Below are 18,989 nucleotides of genomic sequence, written 5' to 3'. Positions count from 1 at the left end.
CGTAGCAAAATAGTCACCTTTCAAATTCATGATAGCCTACATGTGAGAGAGAAATCATTTTTGGGCGCATTCGAAATGCGAGTCAATACTGACTGGACTGATCTACAAATCACCTTGCGTCATTAATAAATACTCAATATTATTTGTAGATCAATCAGTCAGTCACAATTTACACATGATACGTTACGGTTTTTACTTCTGATGCTCTCGAACACGGCCAATGACTACAACTCATTGCCGAACAAAAAGTGGGGCGGAACTATAAGGCATTGTGACCATGTCTTCCGAGGACAGTGGAAATGGAGTGTTCATAGACATTCTTCCGTGTGGTAAACATTGTATTCAAGATGGAGACCGCCAGTAAAATGAGCCTAGCAGCTCTACAACAACAAGATCCGTATATCAACAAACTTCTCGATGTTACCGGACAGGTAGCACTGTACACATTTAATTCCAAAGCAAATGAATGGGTAAGTTCGCCAAAGGAGTCGCTAGTTTATTCTGTTAACTAAAGGTAGCTAGCTAGCTAACTATCTACTTTGTCCAAGATGTACTCTTAAGGAGCCTACCGTTACTCCTAAGGTTCAAGGACCGTATGTTATTTTCAGAGGTAGACTGGCTCTGGCAGCCAAAATAGCCAAATACTCTATCTAAACGTGAATCGAATCGCAATTGCGATACGGTTGTAGAAACATAAAGCCTTTTGCTTTCATATCACATCAAAATACAGTCACAAATGCTAAATATACATTTACTGTACACAGTTTTTTGCCGGCTTTATCACAATTGCAGCTGACAGTATTTTTCAGTGACCACCTTTCTGGCGGCCTTCTTCCATTACACATAGGTATTTGGAGCATGTTAGACAGCTAATTAGTACTCTATTATGTCTGTAAACACGCGCTGTAACATGGAGATATGGCCGTGTGGGAACCCTAAGCCTATAAATGTGTGTATCAATTTAACCTTTTGTTTTTTTACAATTATTTATCGCAGATATGAAAGATAAGGTCCCCATGCTTCCAAAATCGTACCGCTAGCGATGCGTGTTAATCTTCAGACTGACTGTCATAGCTATTAACAATCCCCCCCCTACAGAACAAGACACTTTCGTCCAATGAAAAAAATAGTTATAAATTGCTGAGGTGTACTCACTTTTGAGGACACAAGCTCAAGTACATAGTACAAATATTAGGAAAAATCATAGCTATGATTTTTTTCTCCCTGTTCAAAAGTGTGGCAATAGGGCTTGGAATGACTGAAATGCTTTCTAGATATAGTAACAATCACATTATAAATGACTTACTATAAGAGCTCTCATAACTGTCAAATACATATCACACTTAATGACAGTACAATATTGGCACTATTTCTTATAACTGTCAACAGAGAATTTTCTCCTAAACGTCCACTGAGCGGCACAGAGACGCCATTCAAATGTGCGCAGACTCGTTACAACTTCAGCTTTAAGCACATAGTGATTTTGTCCTGTCTATGACCAAGAGAAAGTGCTGTTCTTTAAATTCTATGAAATTATTCTGTATTTGTTCATGCTGAGAGCTCTAAATCCGGCTCAGAATATCAGTGAGATGAAACCACAATGGCTGGACTTACTAGACTGTCACCGTTCATTTGCGGTCTCCCAAGCTGGGCTCACTCGCTAAGAGGAAGAGATAATCGATTCTTTGTCTGGATAGGCCAGAAAATGACACATCACTCCCTATTCAAATGTGGGGTCTGAAACCTGACACTTCAAGTCAGCTCTGCTTGGAGAGTGGAAACTGAGAGCAGACAGATGGGTCTGTTTGGCATTCACAGAGTGCCTTGTACACAAATGTCAGTCGGAGCCAGTTCAGAACTGCTCAAAGTTCTCCATATGGTTATTTAGAGAGTTTTGCCAGGTTTTAGAACGGCCGCCATGTTAGCGGCTGTTCTAAGTTAGCCAACAGGTTTTAAGTTGCTAACTAGCTAGTTTGCTAGATAACTATTGTCTAGTTCGCTAACATTAGCTACGTTTGCTTGCTAACTACAGTGGGGAGAACAAGTATTTGATACACTGCCGATTTTGCAGGTTTTCCTACTTACAAAGCATGTAGAGGTCTGTAATTTTTATCATAGGTACACTTCAACTGTGAGAGACGGAATCTAAAGTCCAGAAAATCACATTGTATGATTTTTAAGTAATTAATTTGCATTTTATTGCATGACATAAGTATTTGATACATCAGAAAAGCAGAACTTAATATTTGGGACAGAAACCTTTGTTTGCAATTACAGAGATCATACGTTTCCTGTCTTGACCAGGTTTGCACACACTGCAGCAGGGATTTTGGCCCACTCCTCCATACAGACCTTCTCCAGATCCTTCAGGTTTCGGGGCTGTCGCTGGGCAATACGGACTTTCAGCTCCCTCCAAAGATTTTCTATTGGGTTCAGGTCTGGAGACTGGCTAGGCCACTCCAGGACCTTGAGATGCTTCTTACGGAGCCACTCCTTAGTTGCCCTGGCTGTGTGTTTCGGGTCGTTGTCATGCTGGAAGACCCAGCCACGACCCATCTTCAATGCTCTTACTGAGGGAAGGAGGTTGTTGGCCAAGATCTCGCAATACATGGCCCCTTCCATCCTCCCCTCAATATGGTGCAGTCGTCCTGTCCCCTTTGCAGAAAAGCATCCCCAAAGAATGATGTTTCCACCTCCATGCTTCACGATTGGGATGGTGTTCTTGTGGTTGTACTCATCCTTCTTCTTCGTCCAAACACGGCGAGTGGAGTTTAGACCAAAAAGCTCTATTTTTGTCTCATCAGACCACATGACCTTCTCCCATTCCTCCTCTGGATCATCCAGATGGTCATTGGCAAACTTCAGACGGGCCTGGACATGCGCTGGCTTGAGCAGGGGGACCTTGCGTGCGCTGCAAGATTTTAATCCATGACGGCGTAGTGTGTTACTAATGGTTTTCTTTGAGACTGTGGTCCCAGCTCTCTTCAGGTCATTGACCAGGTCCTGCCGTGTAGTTCTGGGCTGATCCCTCACCTTCCTCATGATCATTGATGCCCCACGAGGTGAGATCTTGCATGGAGCCCCAGACCGAGGGTGATTGACCGTCATCTTGAACTTCTTCCATTTTCTAATAATTGCGCCAACAGTTGTTGCCTTCTCACCAAGCTGCTTGCCTATTGTCCTGTAGCTCATCCCAGCCTTGTGCAGGTCTACAATTTTATCCCTGATGTCCTTACACAGCTCTCTGGTCTTGGCCATTGTGGAGAGGTTGGAGTCTGTTTGATTGAGTGTGTGGACAGGTGTCTTTTATACAGGTAATGAGTTCAAACAGGTGCAGTTAATACAGGTAATGAGTGGAGAACAGGAGGGCTTCTTAAAGGAAAACTAACAGGTCTGTGAGAGCCGGAATTCTTACTGGTTGGTAGGTGATCAAATACTTATGTCATGCAATAAAATGCAAATTAATTACTTAAAAATCATACAATGTGATTTTCTGGATTTTTGTTTTAGATTCCGGCTCTCACAGTTGAAGTGTACCTATGATAAAAATTACAGACCTCTACATGCTTTGTAAGTAGGAAAACCTGCAAAGTCGGCAGTGTATCAAATACTTGTTCTCCCCACTGTATGTTGTGCAAAGTACCAACGCTGTAAGCTAGCTGCTAGCTAGCCATCAGGGCCCCATTCAGCAGGACACAGCGGTGTACAATGTTTGATTTAATGGAAACTGTGCTGTTCTGAATGATCAGTTCGCGCAGCTGCAGTTTTTTGTGTGGTTTCACACAAAACATTTCACAGCCATATTGATCAGGCCACACCCACCTAACGGGATCAAAGCATACCTTATGCTGCGTTCACGTCATGTCAGAAACTCAGAAATGTTTGACTTGCTTACTTGTTGTAGAAAGATGACACCTGAGTTTCCCACTTGGGAAGTATCAGAATCAACCAATGGGAAGCTCTACGCAAGTAACTTACATTAATTTTAACTCAGAGTTTCCAACAAGACGTGAACGCAGCATTAATCTCAGTTAACCCAGAACTAAAGTATTACGTAATTGGTCAGTATGGGTCCATACTTGTTAAGAGAAGAGACAGAATGAGGATCGGAACCGGAACTAATAGACCCTCTCTCTTTGCAAGTCTATCGGCCAAATGTCCAATCCCCTTCCGAAATTTGAAAGATGCTAACACCTGGGAAATCATGATTTGTCGAAAGCACTGGAACAAATGCTGCTTGTTATCTCACGCATCCCGTTGTATCATGACAGATCTACGGTACCATTTGTGTTTAAGTAGTCTGTCCACGAGAGATTAACCATACCTTAAAGACGGTTGAAGAACCGTTTGGGGGAACTTGTCATTCAGTACAACCGTAACGCAACGTAGTAAAACATTTAATGAACGCACCCCAGACCAAATATCAGACTTTTTGCATGCAGTGGTTATTCTTCTTGTACTTGATGATTGATTAATGTTCAGCAAGTTCAAGTTGTAATTTTTCTGCGCAATTTCCATTTCAGGAAAAGACCGAAATCGAGGGCACCTTATTTGTTTATGCCAGGTAATTTATTTGTATCAGTTATGTGGTGACCCTTTTTGAAGGGGGCACTGTTGTTGCAAAGATGCTTAACTAACCCCTTTTTTTTATCTGTGGATGTTGTCTCACCACATGTCCTCTCTCCTTAATACATGTGCCTTTATATTGTCCATATGTCTATGCCTCCCTAAGTGATCTCTTCCCCTCTCTCCTCAACTCCACCCCTCCCTGTTACTCTCTATAACTGAATCACTCTTTGCTTTTCTCTTTCTTTTTTTGAGACATGAAAACATGTAGCCTAATAGTCTGTCTCCACTGTGCTCAATAACCTGTCCACAGGTCTGCTTCCCCTCATCATGGCTTCACAATCATGAATCGGCTAAGCACAGAGAATCTTGTGGAGCCCATCAACAAAGACCTTGAGTTTCAGCTCCAAGACCCCTTCTTGCTGTACAGAAACGCTAACTGTGAGTAGGATATTCCATAATAGTCCACTTGACAGTCTGAGATGTCACCCCCATTGTCTGCTTTGCAATGACCTACAGATACAGCTATTGTTTGTCATTGTTACTGTCCATACCATGTAGCCTGCACATCTAGAAGATTCAATTATATAGCCTTTAGTCTACATCAGGGGTGTCAAACTCAAGCAGCGCACGGCCATATTGAAAAAACCCAACGAATTTGCGGGCCAGACATAGCCTATTATGTTTGTATTTACAAAAAAACGTCCATACAACTGTGACCCAAACTGGCTATTGTTTTATTAGAAAACATATTATCCTTTATACTGTCCCCTTATAAAGGGTATAGGGTGCTGTATATAGCATTTTAACATATTAAAACAAAAGAACAGATGAATAATTGTTTCCAGCCTTTGCTGCTATGCTCGCAGATGTTCATTATATGCTGCGACCCTAATCAAAAAGTAATTCATAACTCCAAATAACAAAAACGCAGCTAGGTTGTTGTAATGTTTAAATTTTAAAAATGTTTTTCACTGCATGGATCACCAGTGTGGTTGAATGCAGCATTGCTGTATGGTGCTATCAAAATGTCTTGTGGTTGAGTAGCCAGCCTAGACTACTGCTCAAATGTTGCTGTAATAGGCCTACATGTTTCTCCTTTGCACTGTGTTTTGTTGCATGTTTTGTTTTTGGGTTATTAATTGGCAAGCTTTAAAAACCGAAGCCAGACTGCAACATCTTAGTATCCTAGCTAGGACTGTGGCATGTGTCTGTACACTTTCCCTCCGTTGCGCGCTGTAAACGGGACACACGAAAGCAGCGCAATTGACATTGAATTCACTGATGCGAGCGCACCAGGCTGTAAGTAGATGACTCAACTGTTGACATTTATACTTGCTTGTGTGTCCAATTGTCCTTTAGTAGTAATTTATACCCGTGTGTGAATCCTTTATCTTCTAACCTTTTGACAACCAAGATGACATTTTTTGTAGTCTATAGCAATGACCCGTTGGAACTGAAACTTGGCATGGACATTTGGCCTACAACACGTTTAAACTTTCATTCCGGTAGAAGATTTGGCCATTGCCATTAGTGGTGATATGATACAGTACACTGGCTGGCATGTGTGTGGGTTTGGGAGGAGGTGTGTGTGGCAATGCACTGCCGTTTGGCATGCTACACGTTGGCAGTACTTGCTGTGAGTTGGAGTGCAGCGCATCGCGGTCGGTATGGAAGCGGGCCAAAATGAATAGACAACCCAAATCATTGCACGGGCCGGATAGAAATGTGTTACGGGCCTTGTTTGACACGTGGTCTACATGAAAGATTAGAAGAAAGTGTGGGGAGGAAAGGGTCATGTTAACATGTTGTTTAGGTAAACCTAACTTTAGGGCGATTCCACGCCAGTGGGAACAGATTGTTCTGGCAATTCTCACATGGGAACTTCATTGGTAGGAAGGATGTTTAATATGCTTTTTACATTTGTATCACAAACCATTTTCTTGAAAATCATGATGAAATTGGCAATTTTAGGCCCCTTTTAGACCTATACAGTGGGGAGAACAAGTATTTGATACACTGCTGATTTTGCAGGTTTTCCTACTTACTTATCATAGGTACACTTCAACTGTGAGAGACGGAATCTAAAACAAAAATCCAGAAAATCACATTGTATGATTTTTAAGTAATTAATTTGCATTTTATTGCATGACATAAGTATTTGATCACCTACCAACCAGTAAGAATTCCGGCTCTCACAGACCTGTTAGTTTTTCTTTAAGAAGCCCTCCTGTTCTCCACTCATTACCTGTATTAACTGCACCTGTTTGAACTCGTTACCTGTATAAAAGACACCTGTCCACACACTCAATCAAACAGACTCCAACCTCTCCACAATGGCCAAGACCAGAGAGCTGTGTAAGGACATCAGGGATAAAATTGTAGACCTGCACAAGGCTGGGATGGGCTACAGGACAATAGGCAAGCAGCTTGGTGAGAAGGCAACAACTGTTGGCGCAATTATTAGAAAATGGAAGAAGTTCAAGATGACGGTCAATCACCCTCGGTCTGGGGCTCCATGCAAGATCTCACCTCGTGGGGCATCAATGATCATGAGGAAGGTGAGGGATCAGCCCAGAACTACACGGCAGGACCTGGTCAATGACCTGAAGAGAGCTGGGACCACAGTCTCAAAGAAAACCATTAGTAACACACTACGCCGTCATGGATTAAAATCCTGCAGCGCACGCAAGGTTCCCCTGCTCAAGCCAGCGCATGTCCAGGCCCGTCTGTGGTCATGTGGTCTGATGAGACAAAAATAGAGCTTTTTGGTCTAAACTCCACTCGCCGTGTTTGGACGAAGAAGAAGGATGAGTACAACCCCAAGAACACCATCCCAACCGTGAAGCATGGAGGTGGAAACATCATTCTTTGGGGATGCTTTTCTGCAAAGGGGACAGGATGACTGCACCGTATTGAGGGGAGGATGGATGGGGCCATGTATCGCGAGATCTTGGCCAACAACCTCCTTCCCTCAGTAAGAGCATTGAAGATGGGTCGTGGCTGGGTCTTCCAGCATGACAACGACGCGAAACACACAGCCAGGGCAACTAAGGAGTGGCTCCGTAAGAAGCATCTCAAGGTCCTGGAGTGGCCTAGCCTGTCTCCAGACCTGAACACAATAGAAAATCTTTGGAGGGAGCTGGAAGTCTGTATTGCCCAGCGACAGCTCCGAAACCTGAAGGATCTGGAGGAGGTCTGTATGGAGGAGTGGGCCAAAATCCCTGCTGCAGTGTGTGCAAACCTGGTCAAGACCTACAGGAAACGTATGATCTCTGTAATTGCAAACAAAGGTTTCTGTACCAAATATTAAGTTCTGCTTTTCTGATGTATCAAATACTTATGTCATGCAAATGAATTACTTAAAAATCATACAATGTGATTTTCTGAGATTTTTGTTTTAGATTCCGTCTCTCACAGTTGAAGTGTACCTATGATAAAAATTACAGACCTCTACATGCTTTGTAAGTAGGAAAACCTGCAAAATCGGCAGTGTATCAAATACTTGTTCTCCCCACTGTACATGCCACCTGTAAGACCCTATGATCTTTGAACCGTACCGGGTACAAACAACATCTTGGTGTCATTATACTCCTTATAGTGTTCTCTCAAAATTGATGGAGTATGTCTAGATTCTGAAATACACAATTTTCACATTCATTTATTAATCTCAAAACGACCCTTTCTGATTTTGCTTATTTCTAGAGTGGGCTCTCTGGTACTTCTAATGATATCACCCATTTTATACATAGAAATTGACGTTATAGGTCATTAACCAATCACAGCCCTCTTTTAGGATGGCACATTCAGCATGTCACCAGCAGAAGGAGTTCCCTTTGAATCTATTTCTCTCATTCACTTTGTTGGTGGTGCTCATAAAATGTATCATGCCTTCAGAATTAGCAGAGAGCCCACTCTGGAAATGTGATGTACTGTAGAGTATACTGTTCCAAACAAAATCAAAAAGGTTAGTTTTGAGATATGAATCTTAATATTTTCAATGTTGAATAAATGAATGTGAAACATTGTATTTCAGAATCAAGACATACTCCAAATTTTAGAGCACACTACAGTGAGGGAAAAAAGTATTTGAACCCCTGCTTATTTTGTACGTTTTCCCACTGACAAAGAAATTATCAGTTTTAATGGTAGGTTTATTTGAACAGTGAGAGACAGAATAACAAAAAAATCCAGAAAAACACATGTCAAAAATGTTATAAATTGATTTTCATTTTAATGAGGGAAATAAGTATTTGACCCTTCTGCAAAACATGACTTAGTACTTGGTGGCAAAACCCTTGTTGGCAATCACAGAGGTCAGACGTTTCTTGTAGTTGGCCACCAGGTTTGCACACATCTCAGGAGGGATTTTGTCCCACTCCTCTTTGCAGATTTTCTCCAAGTCATTAAGGTTTCGAGGCTGACGTTTGGCAACTCGAACCTTCAGCTCCCTCCACAGATTTTCTATGGGATTAAAGATTATAGACTGATAATTTCTTTGTCAGTGGGCAAACGTACAAAATCAGCAGGGGATCAAATACTTTTTTCCCTCACTGTATAAGAATTATAATGACACCAAGATGGTGTCTGTATCATGTACGGTTCACAGATCATAGGGTCTTACAGGAGACAGTGGGGGGAAAAAAGTATTTAGTCAGCCACCAATTGTGCAAGTTCTCCCACTTAAAAAGATGAGAGAGGCCTGTAATTTTCATCATAGGTACACGTCAACTATGACAGACAAATTGAGAAAGAAAAATCCAGAAAATCACATTGTAGGATTTTTAATGAATTTATTTGCAAATTATGGTGGAAAATAAGTATTTGGTCACCTACAAACAAGCAAGATTTCTGGCTCTCACAGACCTGTAACTTCTTCTTTAAGAGGCTCCTCTGTCCTCCACTCGTTACCTGTATTATTGGCACCTGTTTGAACTTGTTATCAGTATAAAAGACACCTGTCCACAACCTCAAACAGTCACACTCCAAACCCCACTATGGCCAAGACCAAAGAGCTGTCAAAGGACACCAGAAACAAAATTGTAGACCTGCACCAGGCTGGGAAGACTGAATCTGCAATAGGTAAGCAGCTTGGTTTGAAGAAATCAACTGTGGGAGCAATTATTAGGAAATGGAAGACATACAAGACCACTGATAATCTCCCTCGATCTCACCCCGTGGGGTCAAAATGATCACAAGAACGGTGAGCAAAAATCCCAGAACCACACGGGGGGACCTAGTGAATGACCTGCAGAGAGCTAGGACCAAAGTAACAAAGCCTACCATCAGTAACACACTACGCCGCCAGGGACTCAAATCCTGAAGTGCCAGACATGTCCCCCCTGCTTAAGCCAGTACATGTCCAGGCCCGTCTGAAGTTTGCTAGAGTGCATTTGGATAATCCAGAAGAGGATTGGGAGAATGTCATATGGTCAGATGAAACCAAAATAGAACTTTTTGGTAAAAACTCAACTCGTCGTGTTTGGAGGACAAAGAATGCTGAGTTGCATCCAAAGAACACCATAACTACTGTGAATCATGGGGGTGGAAACATCATGCTTTGGGGCTGTTTTTCTGCAAAGGGACCAGGACGACTGATCCGTGTAAAGGAAAGAATGAATGGGGCCATGTATCGTGAGATTTTGAGTGAAAACCTCCTTCCATCAGCAAGGGCATTGAAGATGAAACGTGGCTGGGTCTTTCAGCATGACAATGATCCCAAACACACCGCCCGGGCAACGAAGGAGTGGCTTCGTAAGAAGCATTTCAAGGTCCTGGAGTGGCTTAGCCAGTCTCCAGATCTCAATCCCATAGAAAATCTTTGGAGGGAGTTGAAAGTCCGTTTTGCCCAGCGACAGCCCCAAAACATCACTGCTCTAGAGGAGATCTGCATGGAGGAATGGGCCAAAATACCAGCAACAGTGTGTGAAAACCTTGTGAAGACTTACAGAAAATGTTTGACCTGTGTCATTGCCAACAAAGGGTATATAACAAAGTATTGAGAAACTTTTGTTATTGACCAAATACTTATTTTCCACCATAATCTGCAAATAAATTCATAAAAAATCCTACAATGTATTTTTGGGATTTTTTTCTTTCTCATTTTGTATGTCATAGTTGATGTGTACCTATGATGAAGATTACAGGCCTCTCTCATCTTTTTAAGTGGGAGAACTTGCACAATTGGTGGCTGACTAAATACTTTTTTTCCCCCACTGTAGGTCTAAAAATGGCCACTTTCATCATGATTTTCAAAAAAAACTGTTTGTGATACAAATGTATAAAGCATTTCAAACATTATTTTCAATGAAGTTTCTATGTGAGAATTGCCAGAACAATCTGAGATACCAAAAATATTTTGTCCTATATTTCTATTGAAAGAGCTGCTGGTGTACATCTTTTGTATTACTAGGCTAAATTTAGCATTGAATGTGCTATTTATGTCATGCGCCCCAGATAAATAAGGAAGACCATCAATGTTTTATAAACACATTTGTTTGGAATGAAGTTGCAGAGCTCTGCTTGCACACGGTCATTAAAGATCTGTCAAACTGTGTGGAATTCAAAGGAGAACTTGAAATCTTCCAGACTCTTTGATGACGAAGGTATGACGTCTTCTACTGCAATCCCATCATAAAATCTACTTTTTCGCCTTCCTGTTTAGTCCTATGGAAAATAAAATGACCCTGTCCGTGCATCAGACACACCCATACATACAGGAAAATAACTTTCATTTACACATGCCCCCTCTGACATAATGCCACCACTTCAATCCCCTTCCATGCTGACTCCTGCATAGATATACAGTTGGGAGAACAAGTATTTGATACACTGCCGATTTTGCAGGTTTTCCTACTTACAAAGCATGTAGAGGTCTGTCATTTTTATCATAGGTACACTTCAACTGTGAGAGACGGAATCTAAAACAAAAATCCAGAAAATCACATTGTATGATTTTTAAGTAATTAATTTGCATTTTATTGCATGACATAAGTATTTGATCACCTACCAACCAGTAAGAATTCCGGCTCTCACAGACCTGTTAGTTTTTCTTTAAGAAGCCCTCCTGTTCTCCACTCATTACCTGTATTAACTGCACCTGTTTGAACTCGTTACCTGTATAAAAGACACCTGTCCACACACTCAATCAAACAGACTCCAACCTCTCCACAATGGCCAAGACAAGAGAGCTGTGTAAGGACATCAGGGATAACATTGTAGACCTGCACAAGGCTGGGATGGGCTACAGGACAATAGGCAAGCAGCTTGGTGAGAAGGCAACAACTGTTGGTGCAATTATTAGAAAATGGAAGAAGTTCAAGATGACGGTCAATCACCCTCGGTCTGGGGCTCCATGCAAGATCTCACCTCGTGGGGCATCAATGATCATGAGGAAGGTGAGGGATCAGCCCAGAACTACACGGCAGGACCTGGTCAATGACCTGGAGAGAGCTGGGACCACAGTCTCAAAGAAAACCATTAGTAACACACTACGCCGCCATGGATTAAAATCCTGCAGCGCTCGCAAGGTCCCCCTGCTCAAGCCAGCACATGTCCAGGCCCGTCTGAAGTTTGCCGATGATCCAGAGGAGGAATGGGAGAAGGTCATGTTGTCTGATGAGACAGAAATAGAGCTTTTTGGTCTAAACTCCACTCGCCGTGTTTGGAGGAAGAAGAAGGATGAGTACAACCCCAAGAACACCATCCCAACCGTGAAGCATGGAGGTGGAAACATCATTCTTTGGGGATGCTTTTCTGCAAAGGGGACAGGACGACTGCACCGTATTGAGGGGAGGATGGATGGGGCCATGTATCGCGAGATCTTGGCCAACAACCCCCTTCCCTCAGTAAGAGCATTGAAGATGGGTCGTGGCTGGGTCTTCCAGCATGACAACGACCCGAAACACACAGCCAGGGCAACTAAGGAGTGGCTCCGTAAGAAGCATCTCAAGGTCCTGGAGTGGCCTAGCCAGTCTCCAGACCTGAACACAATAGAAAATCTTTGGAGGGAGCTGAAAGTCCGTATTGCCCAGCGACAGCCCCGAAACCTGAAGGATCTGGAGAAGGTCTGTATGGAGGAGTGGGCCAAAATCCCTGCTGCAGTGTGTGCAAACCTGGTCAAGACCTACAGAAAACGTATTATCTCTGTAATTGCAAAAAAAGGTTTCTGTACCAAATATTAAGTTCTGCTTTTCTGATGTATCAAATACTTATGTCATGCAATAAAATGCAAATTAATTACTTAAAAATCATACAATGTGATTTTCTGGATTTTTGTTTTAGATTCTGTCTCTCACAGTTGAAGTGTACCTATGATAAAAATTACAGACCTCTACATGCTTTGTAAGTAGGAAAACCTGCAAAATCGGCAGTGTATCAAATACTTGTTCTCCCCACTGTACATGCACACAAACTTATCAGATGGACGTTGGCCACATGCTAAACACACTAGCCTTCCAGTTAGACTTGCCTCTGAATACACTCAGCGGTCCACCTCCCAGGGTCCTCTGGAAGATGACCTTCCCCTTGTGCCGGAGGTCACGCTGAGGATGATGGGGCGCATTGAGCAGGAGCATCTCCTCTGAGAGGTCTCCTCCACCTCTATGGTCCGGAGCTGCCTGGAACCACCTCATGGATGGGATGGATACAGTACGTCTGCTCTCATTGGGAGTTCTGTAGTCGTCTGATCCAGTCATCCAGAGGGGCAGCAGTTTTATCTGTCTGGAACCCTGTGACTCCTCCCTAGTAGTCTATTGCCTGCAGGCCCCAAAGTGTTTTTGGGAGGGAGGGAGGGAGGGGTTCTTGGCTATCCTTGTAACTTGTGAAGGGATCGTGACTTATTATTTTGTTTAGCATGATTTCAACAGTTCAGGTTTGTGTCCTACCTTCTCTCTCGTTGCACACATCTGTTAGTGGAGGAGTTGTGTCAGTGCTTCAACAGGTTAGAAAGTGTGGCCTGTTTAGACACACACCTGTTTACACGTCCCAGGGTTCCCCAGGTAGATGGAGAAACACTACCATTGCTACGTTACCAGCCTCTGAGGGGAAACCTGGCAAGAATTTCTTATCACACACACGAGTATGCAACGTGACACTCCTGTCACAAAAGCTTGCCTCATAAAGTTGCAGAACCCTCTATTTCCTACAACCTCCCTCTGCCTAAGAGATGCATCCTAGCTCCAGTGAACCTTCTCCCTGTCTTTTCTCGGTGTTCCTCCTACAGTGGGTATATACAGCATCTGGTTCTACGATAAGAGGGACTGCCAGCGCATCACTCAGCTCATGGTTAAGTGAGTATGGCCCGGTGAAACACACCACCACTAACCCACACATATAAAAAGCATCATCACCCACACACCACTGGGGGGAGCTATTTTGCACTTTACAGATATGAGATTGGATTGTGTATTTGAGTTTTCCACTGTTTGTATCTTTATTGTGTGTGTCTCTGTCCTCCAGGATCGTGAAGCAGGAAGCCATGCAGGCCCACCGGGGCTCCCCAGAGAGGGCCAACGTCCCTGGGAGGACCAATGGCTGCGCAGAACCTCGCCCCATCGACATCCTGGAGCTCCTCAGCAAGGCCAAGGATGAATACCACAGGGTGAGAGACAGGTCAAGTCATCGCCCAGGACTCTGTGGCGACACACCAGTGTTGGAGGTAATGCGTTCCAAAAGTATTGCGTTACATAATCCGATTTACTTTTATGAGTAATGGAGTAAAGTAACGTGTTACTTTTTCAAATTGGGTAGGATTATTACAGTTAATCTGTCAAACAACGCGTGACCAGAACTGGCGGCTCGAGAGCGATTTTTGAATGAAAAGATAGGAAATCTGTACAGATGTTTGGCTTACAGTATATACGGCTAATTAAGCAGCCCATATGATAGCGCATCACTTGTAGACTAGTGCAGGAAAGCAGCGCCACCAATGAAAGGAGAAAGTGATCAAACCTGAGTTAGAAAGTAGCCTATCTTTGGTAGAGCGCGAGGCTCACCTTGCTCCCTCTGACAGTCAAGCAAACAGGGAGATTGAGATTTTTTTCATAAAAGTAACACAAAGTAATTTAACTTCTTACTTTCCACACAAAGTAATATTGTAAAGTAACGCGTTACTTTTGTTAAATGTAACAAGTAATATAGAACTTTTTCAAGTAACTAATCCCAACACTTCCACAAACACACGTGACCACAGTCCAGAAAATAGTATAGTTTGACGGACTTTACCCCTCTCTCTTCTCACACACATCAGGAATTAGAGTGCGATTAAAATTCCTGATTATTGTGTGCACCCAGCTGTAGATGGCGTACCAATGTCCCCCTTCTGTTTCGCTATCTCTCGAAGTCAGTTAAGAACTCACTCACTGGCTGTCTGTTTATTTACTCTTTATTGGTATCACTGTCTTTCCTTAGATCTTAGTCCTGCTGCCCCAAGTGTTTTTCATTGTTTTAAATGCTGAGATTGCTCACAGCCCTCCCAATTTACATTAGTCCAGCGTTTCCCAAACTCGGTCCTCTGGACCCCAAGGGGTGCACGTTTTGGTTTTTGCCCTAGCACTACACAACTGATTCAAATAATCAAAGTTTGATGATTAGTTGATTATTTGAATCAGTTATGTAGTGCTAGGGCAAAAAACAAAACGTGCACCCTTGGGGTCCCGAGGACTGCGTTTGGGAAATCCTGCATTAGACTGAAAGCACTAGTTGGAATGTCAAAATGATACATGTGTCTGTGTGTTAACTAGACTCAGACGGGTGAAACGGAGATGTCCGTTACTGCTGAGCAGGGGGTGAACACAGAGACGCTGAAAACAGCTGGCGGTGCTACAGAGCATGCTCCCAGCGCCCCACAGCCAGAAAGGGTACAGTACCACATTCTGCCTGAAATGACTGCACTTTGTCGGACAACATGCTACCTGTAACAAGTGTTCTCTCGCATGACTGAAATGACTTTTACTTTTCACTCATAATTGAATGGTTCCCTGTATAAGTATGTTTCATATTGACTGTTATAACTGTATTTGCAGAACTCCCACTCTGGCCAGAGGCAGATCACTGTGGAGGAGCTGTTTGGCAGTTCTCTACCCAAGGAGACCGGCCTGCTGCCAGCCATGCCTACCCAGAGTTCCACAGACCCTGCTGCCCCGTGCCCCGCCAACTTTCTCCAGGCCCAGCACTACGCCCCCTCCATACCCTTCCAGCCCTTACTGGCCCCCCGCCTCACAGCAGCCCCAGGGGGCAACAACCGGCACCTGGCCCCTGGTCTGATCCCCCTGATGGAGGCCAGAGGTGGCGCCGGCCCAAGCTACACCCTCCACCCCAGCCCTGTGTTTCCCGGTGGACCTCCAGGGGAACCCCAGCACTCTGTGTCCCCGCTGTTGGTGGCTCCATCTGGGGCTGAGGCTCGCGGTCCCCCCCCTGTCCCTCCATTGGCCTACCTGGGGCAGGATCTCCTGGGCTCACTGAAACCCAGCCCCTCTGACCTCCACAAACCTGCCCTCGCACCCAACTTCCTGCCTAGCCCGCTGGCCACGCCCCAGAGCTTCAGAGAGCAAATCCCCAATCCTGCTGCCATCTGTAGCATTCCCACAGGCCCTGTGCAGGTAGCCAACTGCCTTTGCCCCTGTTTGTGAGATGCAGACTTTGTGTAATCTCTCATTTCTTAAGGGCTCCCTTTCTTGTCTTTCTCAGCCACAGAGTAAAGAAATGGATGTGTTCGCTCAGTCTCAGAAACTGTTGAAAACCATGCCAGTAAGTATAATTTTGCTATCGTGATGTAGATGGCTTTGATTGTACAGGCATTTCTTTACATAGTTGAAATGAAATCTTACCATGTCCTCTTCTTTCCCTCTCTCTTTCTCTCGCCCATCCAAGGCTGTTCCTATGAAGGCAGGGCTTGTGATACCGAGGGCGGGTACTTCACTTACAGGGGCGGAGCACTCCGTGCTGCTCTCACCGAGCGCCTTTCAGCATTCTGTTGCCAAGACAACGGAACTGCAGAGGCAAGCTGCCCCTCCCTCCCCTCCATCTGCAGCCACAGGGGCTGTGGAGCCCCCCCAACCCTCCTGCAATAGGACCCAGCTGCAGGACACACTCATCCACCTCATCAAGGTACAGAGAGAGCTGAAGCCTTTTTCTTGTGTGTGAAGCCTTGTGTTTGATGCCTTTCGTCAGGTTCAGGGTTTTTCTACTGAAGATTTCAACTTGCGGTTGTTGACATTTATGAAATTCTCCTGAACAGCTTATGAATGTGTTATGCATGGGTTATGAATTGTGTTATGAAGTCCTTCTGTACCCAAATCTAATACTTGAGAGAGAGAGATCTGCAATGAACTGAAGCAGTTGAAGTCTGGGAACTTGTTTGCTACTGTTATACAAAATGTCTGGAAGATAAGTCCTCTCTCTCTCCTGTGTTTGTGCCCTGTGCAGAATGACCCAGCGTTTCTCAGTGCCATCCACGAGGCTTACCTCCAGATTCTCTCCAAGGACCTGAGCAACGTCAAGCTATAGCCTCAGTCCAGACCTGGGGCTGGGCCTGGACATGTCAGGACAGGGGCACCAGCCAACCTAAACTACAGGTACTGAACCACTGGGTGGGAGCTGGGACTGCTTCTGCTGCCACATGCTATGTACAGACACTGGCTCTGTTCCTCTGGAGCAGCTATGGGACTGCAGGAGGAGGACTGGAACCCAGGAGGCTCACTCATATGGCTCTGCTACCCTGTGTAGAGGAGAAGATTAAAGGGAGGTGTTACGCTTGACAGTACTGTCAAATCATGGACGCACTCTAGAAGGAAATATTGTTCCTCTCTTCTGTGGATGAGAACTAGACCAAACCCCTAGGGAGGGTAAACCCTAAACCCTCATCTCTGTTGGGGTCAGGGGTTAGGGCTTGCTGTGCAAGCCAAGCTTCATTCAACTCCACTTCCTTGTTCTGCCTCGGTATAGCTGGGATTCTCCACACACATGCCCTCTGTTCTCCCCCCTCTCTCCTCTTTCTTAACCTCTCATGTTCCTTCTTTTTCTCTCTCTTTTTTCTGTCCTTCGCTCACCCCATTCACCACCGCCAGCCTCTGTCACTATGCCTGTTAAGGGACGTGTGCAATAGAATGCAATGCCTTCTGGGAGATTACTTTTTTTTTTTATAGAACCTGGCTTCTCCTGTGGAAGTGATTCTTAAGTGTTTTTTTCCAAGGGTTAAAACAGAGAATTGTTGTATTAATTTAGGCCCTATTCTGTGGGTTTTGCAGTAAAGGCTACTGCAGCACTCAACATGAGCTAACTGCATTCAACAGGGTCATCTTGTTTAACACGCAGTTTGTTTTCACTCCGCAGCCAACAGCTCAAAGGGACTAGCATGTCATGACAGCTCAGTGTGGATGTATTTGATCTTGTAGGTCAGGCAGTTTGAATGTGATTGATCATGTCTCCCCTGTACACATATCTGACCTTGTGCCATACTGCCAATCTGTGTTCACATTCTTTTATTATTTGATCACGCACAGTATGTATTTCAGTTTGGCTGCAATCAATCACACATTTGATTCCGATTGACAGAATTAACGAATGGTGGCGTTAAGCTATAGACATGGGAAGCAATTGAGAACATACTCTAAACAAATAACTGATCAACACATTATGTTGTCTAAGGAATATTTGTTTTTGACCTTGTCTCTTGATTTATTTCAGCCAGTAAGTATATGTAAGTTTCTTTGGGAGGTAAGAAGAGAACCTCTTACTTGATGCACTTTGTTTTCACGTCAACAAATGTCAGTAAAAAGCATTTCATGAGCAATTTGTGACTCCTTTGGTTCCTCAATATGTTTTTTTATATAACATAGTAATACATGTTGATTGATAGGTGTGTTTTCAGACAGGATATCAAAGTGTACTTCCCTGTGTACATATTATTTAGTCACAGGCTCAATACTGGTGGAGAAAAGAGGTGAGGCCCAGAGATAAAAATACTTTTTAAAAACAGTATGATTTTTAAGATTATTACACTGCGTTAAAGTATGCTTCTTATTGATCAGTGCCAGTTTAATGATGAGTTAACTTGTTGTTTGGAGTGTTAAGAGCATCATTCATTTTTAATTAGTTGTATTCTATGTCACTGTGTACTTTTGTTTATTATTACTATTTTGTGATATTAAAGTGAAGTTTTCTCTCAAGCTATTTACATTTCTTGCTGAAAGGAATTACTTTTCTTGGTCGACAAAATATAAATTATTCTCTGTTTTGACCATTGCAGTCATTACATCCAGCAATGTCAAAAACTGTGAGGCAAATGCTGACACCAGTGGTGCATCTCAGTAGTCCAATGTAGTTTCCTCTCCTAGTTTCCTGTCCTTCGTCTGCTCTAATCTGACCAGAGTTTTTCACATCAGTGCAGATGAAGGAAAGGAGACAAAGAAAGTAGTCTGTTT

The 18,989-nt window shown here is 43.6% G+C and overlaps 1 protein-coding gene across 1 annotated transcript; it reads left to right on the top strand.

Annotated features, from left to right (window-relative positions):
- The first annotated feature begins 341 nt into the window (after positions 1-341).
- On the top strand, positions 342-18,734 carry LOC311147674 (mRNA-decapping enzyme 1A-like). Its single transcript, XM_084184428.1, has 10 exons — positions 342-470; positions 4,524-4,564; positions 4,880-5,007; positions 13,790-13,856; positions 14,026-14,167; positions 15,309-15,425; positions 15,591-16,166; positions 16,255-16,314; positions 16,438-16,674; positions 16,993-18,734. Exons 1-10 carry the CDS (start codon positions 348-350, stop codon positions 17,071-17,073), a joined length of 1,572 nt encoding a protein of 523 aa, XP_084040554.1. The 5' UTR covers positions 342-347; the 3' UTR covers positions 17,074-18,734.
- The last annotated feature ends 255 nt before the right edge of the window (positions 18,735-18,989 follow it).

Source organism: Coregonus lavaretus (assembly GCF_964263955.1).
Source record: "Coregonus lavaretus genome assembly, chromosome: 20".
Taxonomy (NCBI): Eukaryota; Metazoa; Chordata; class Actinopteri; order Salmoniformes; family Salmonidae; genus Coregonus; species Coregonus lavaretus.
The sequence above is the reverse complement of the archived record's forward strand: the minus strand, read 5'-3'. Positions and strand labels throughout refer to the sequence as shown.

Coding starts and splice junctions, on each gene's coding strand:
- LOC311147674 (XM_084184428.1), top strand. CDS start 348: ATGGAGACCGCCAGTAAAATGAGCCTAGCAGCTCTACAACAACAAGAT. Junction 5,008..13,789: donor GCTGTACAGAAACGCTAACT/GTGAGTAGGATA, acceptor TTCCTCCTACAG/TGGGTATATACAGCATCTGG. Junction 16,675..16,992: donor CACTCATCCACCTCATCAAG/GTACAGAGAGAG, acceptor TGCCCTGTGCAG/AATGACCCAGCGTTTCTCAG.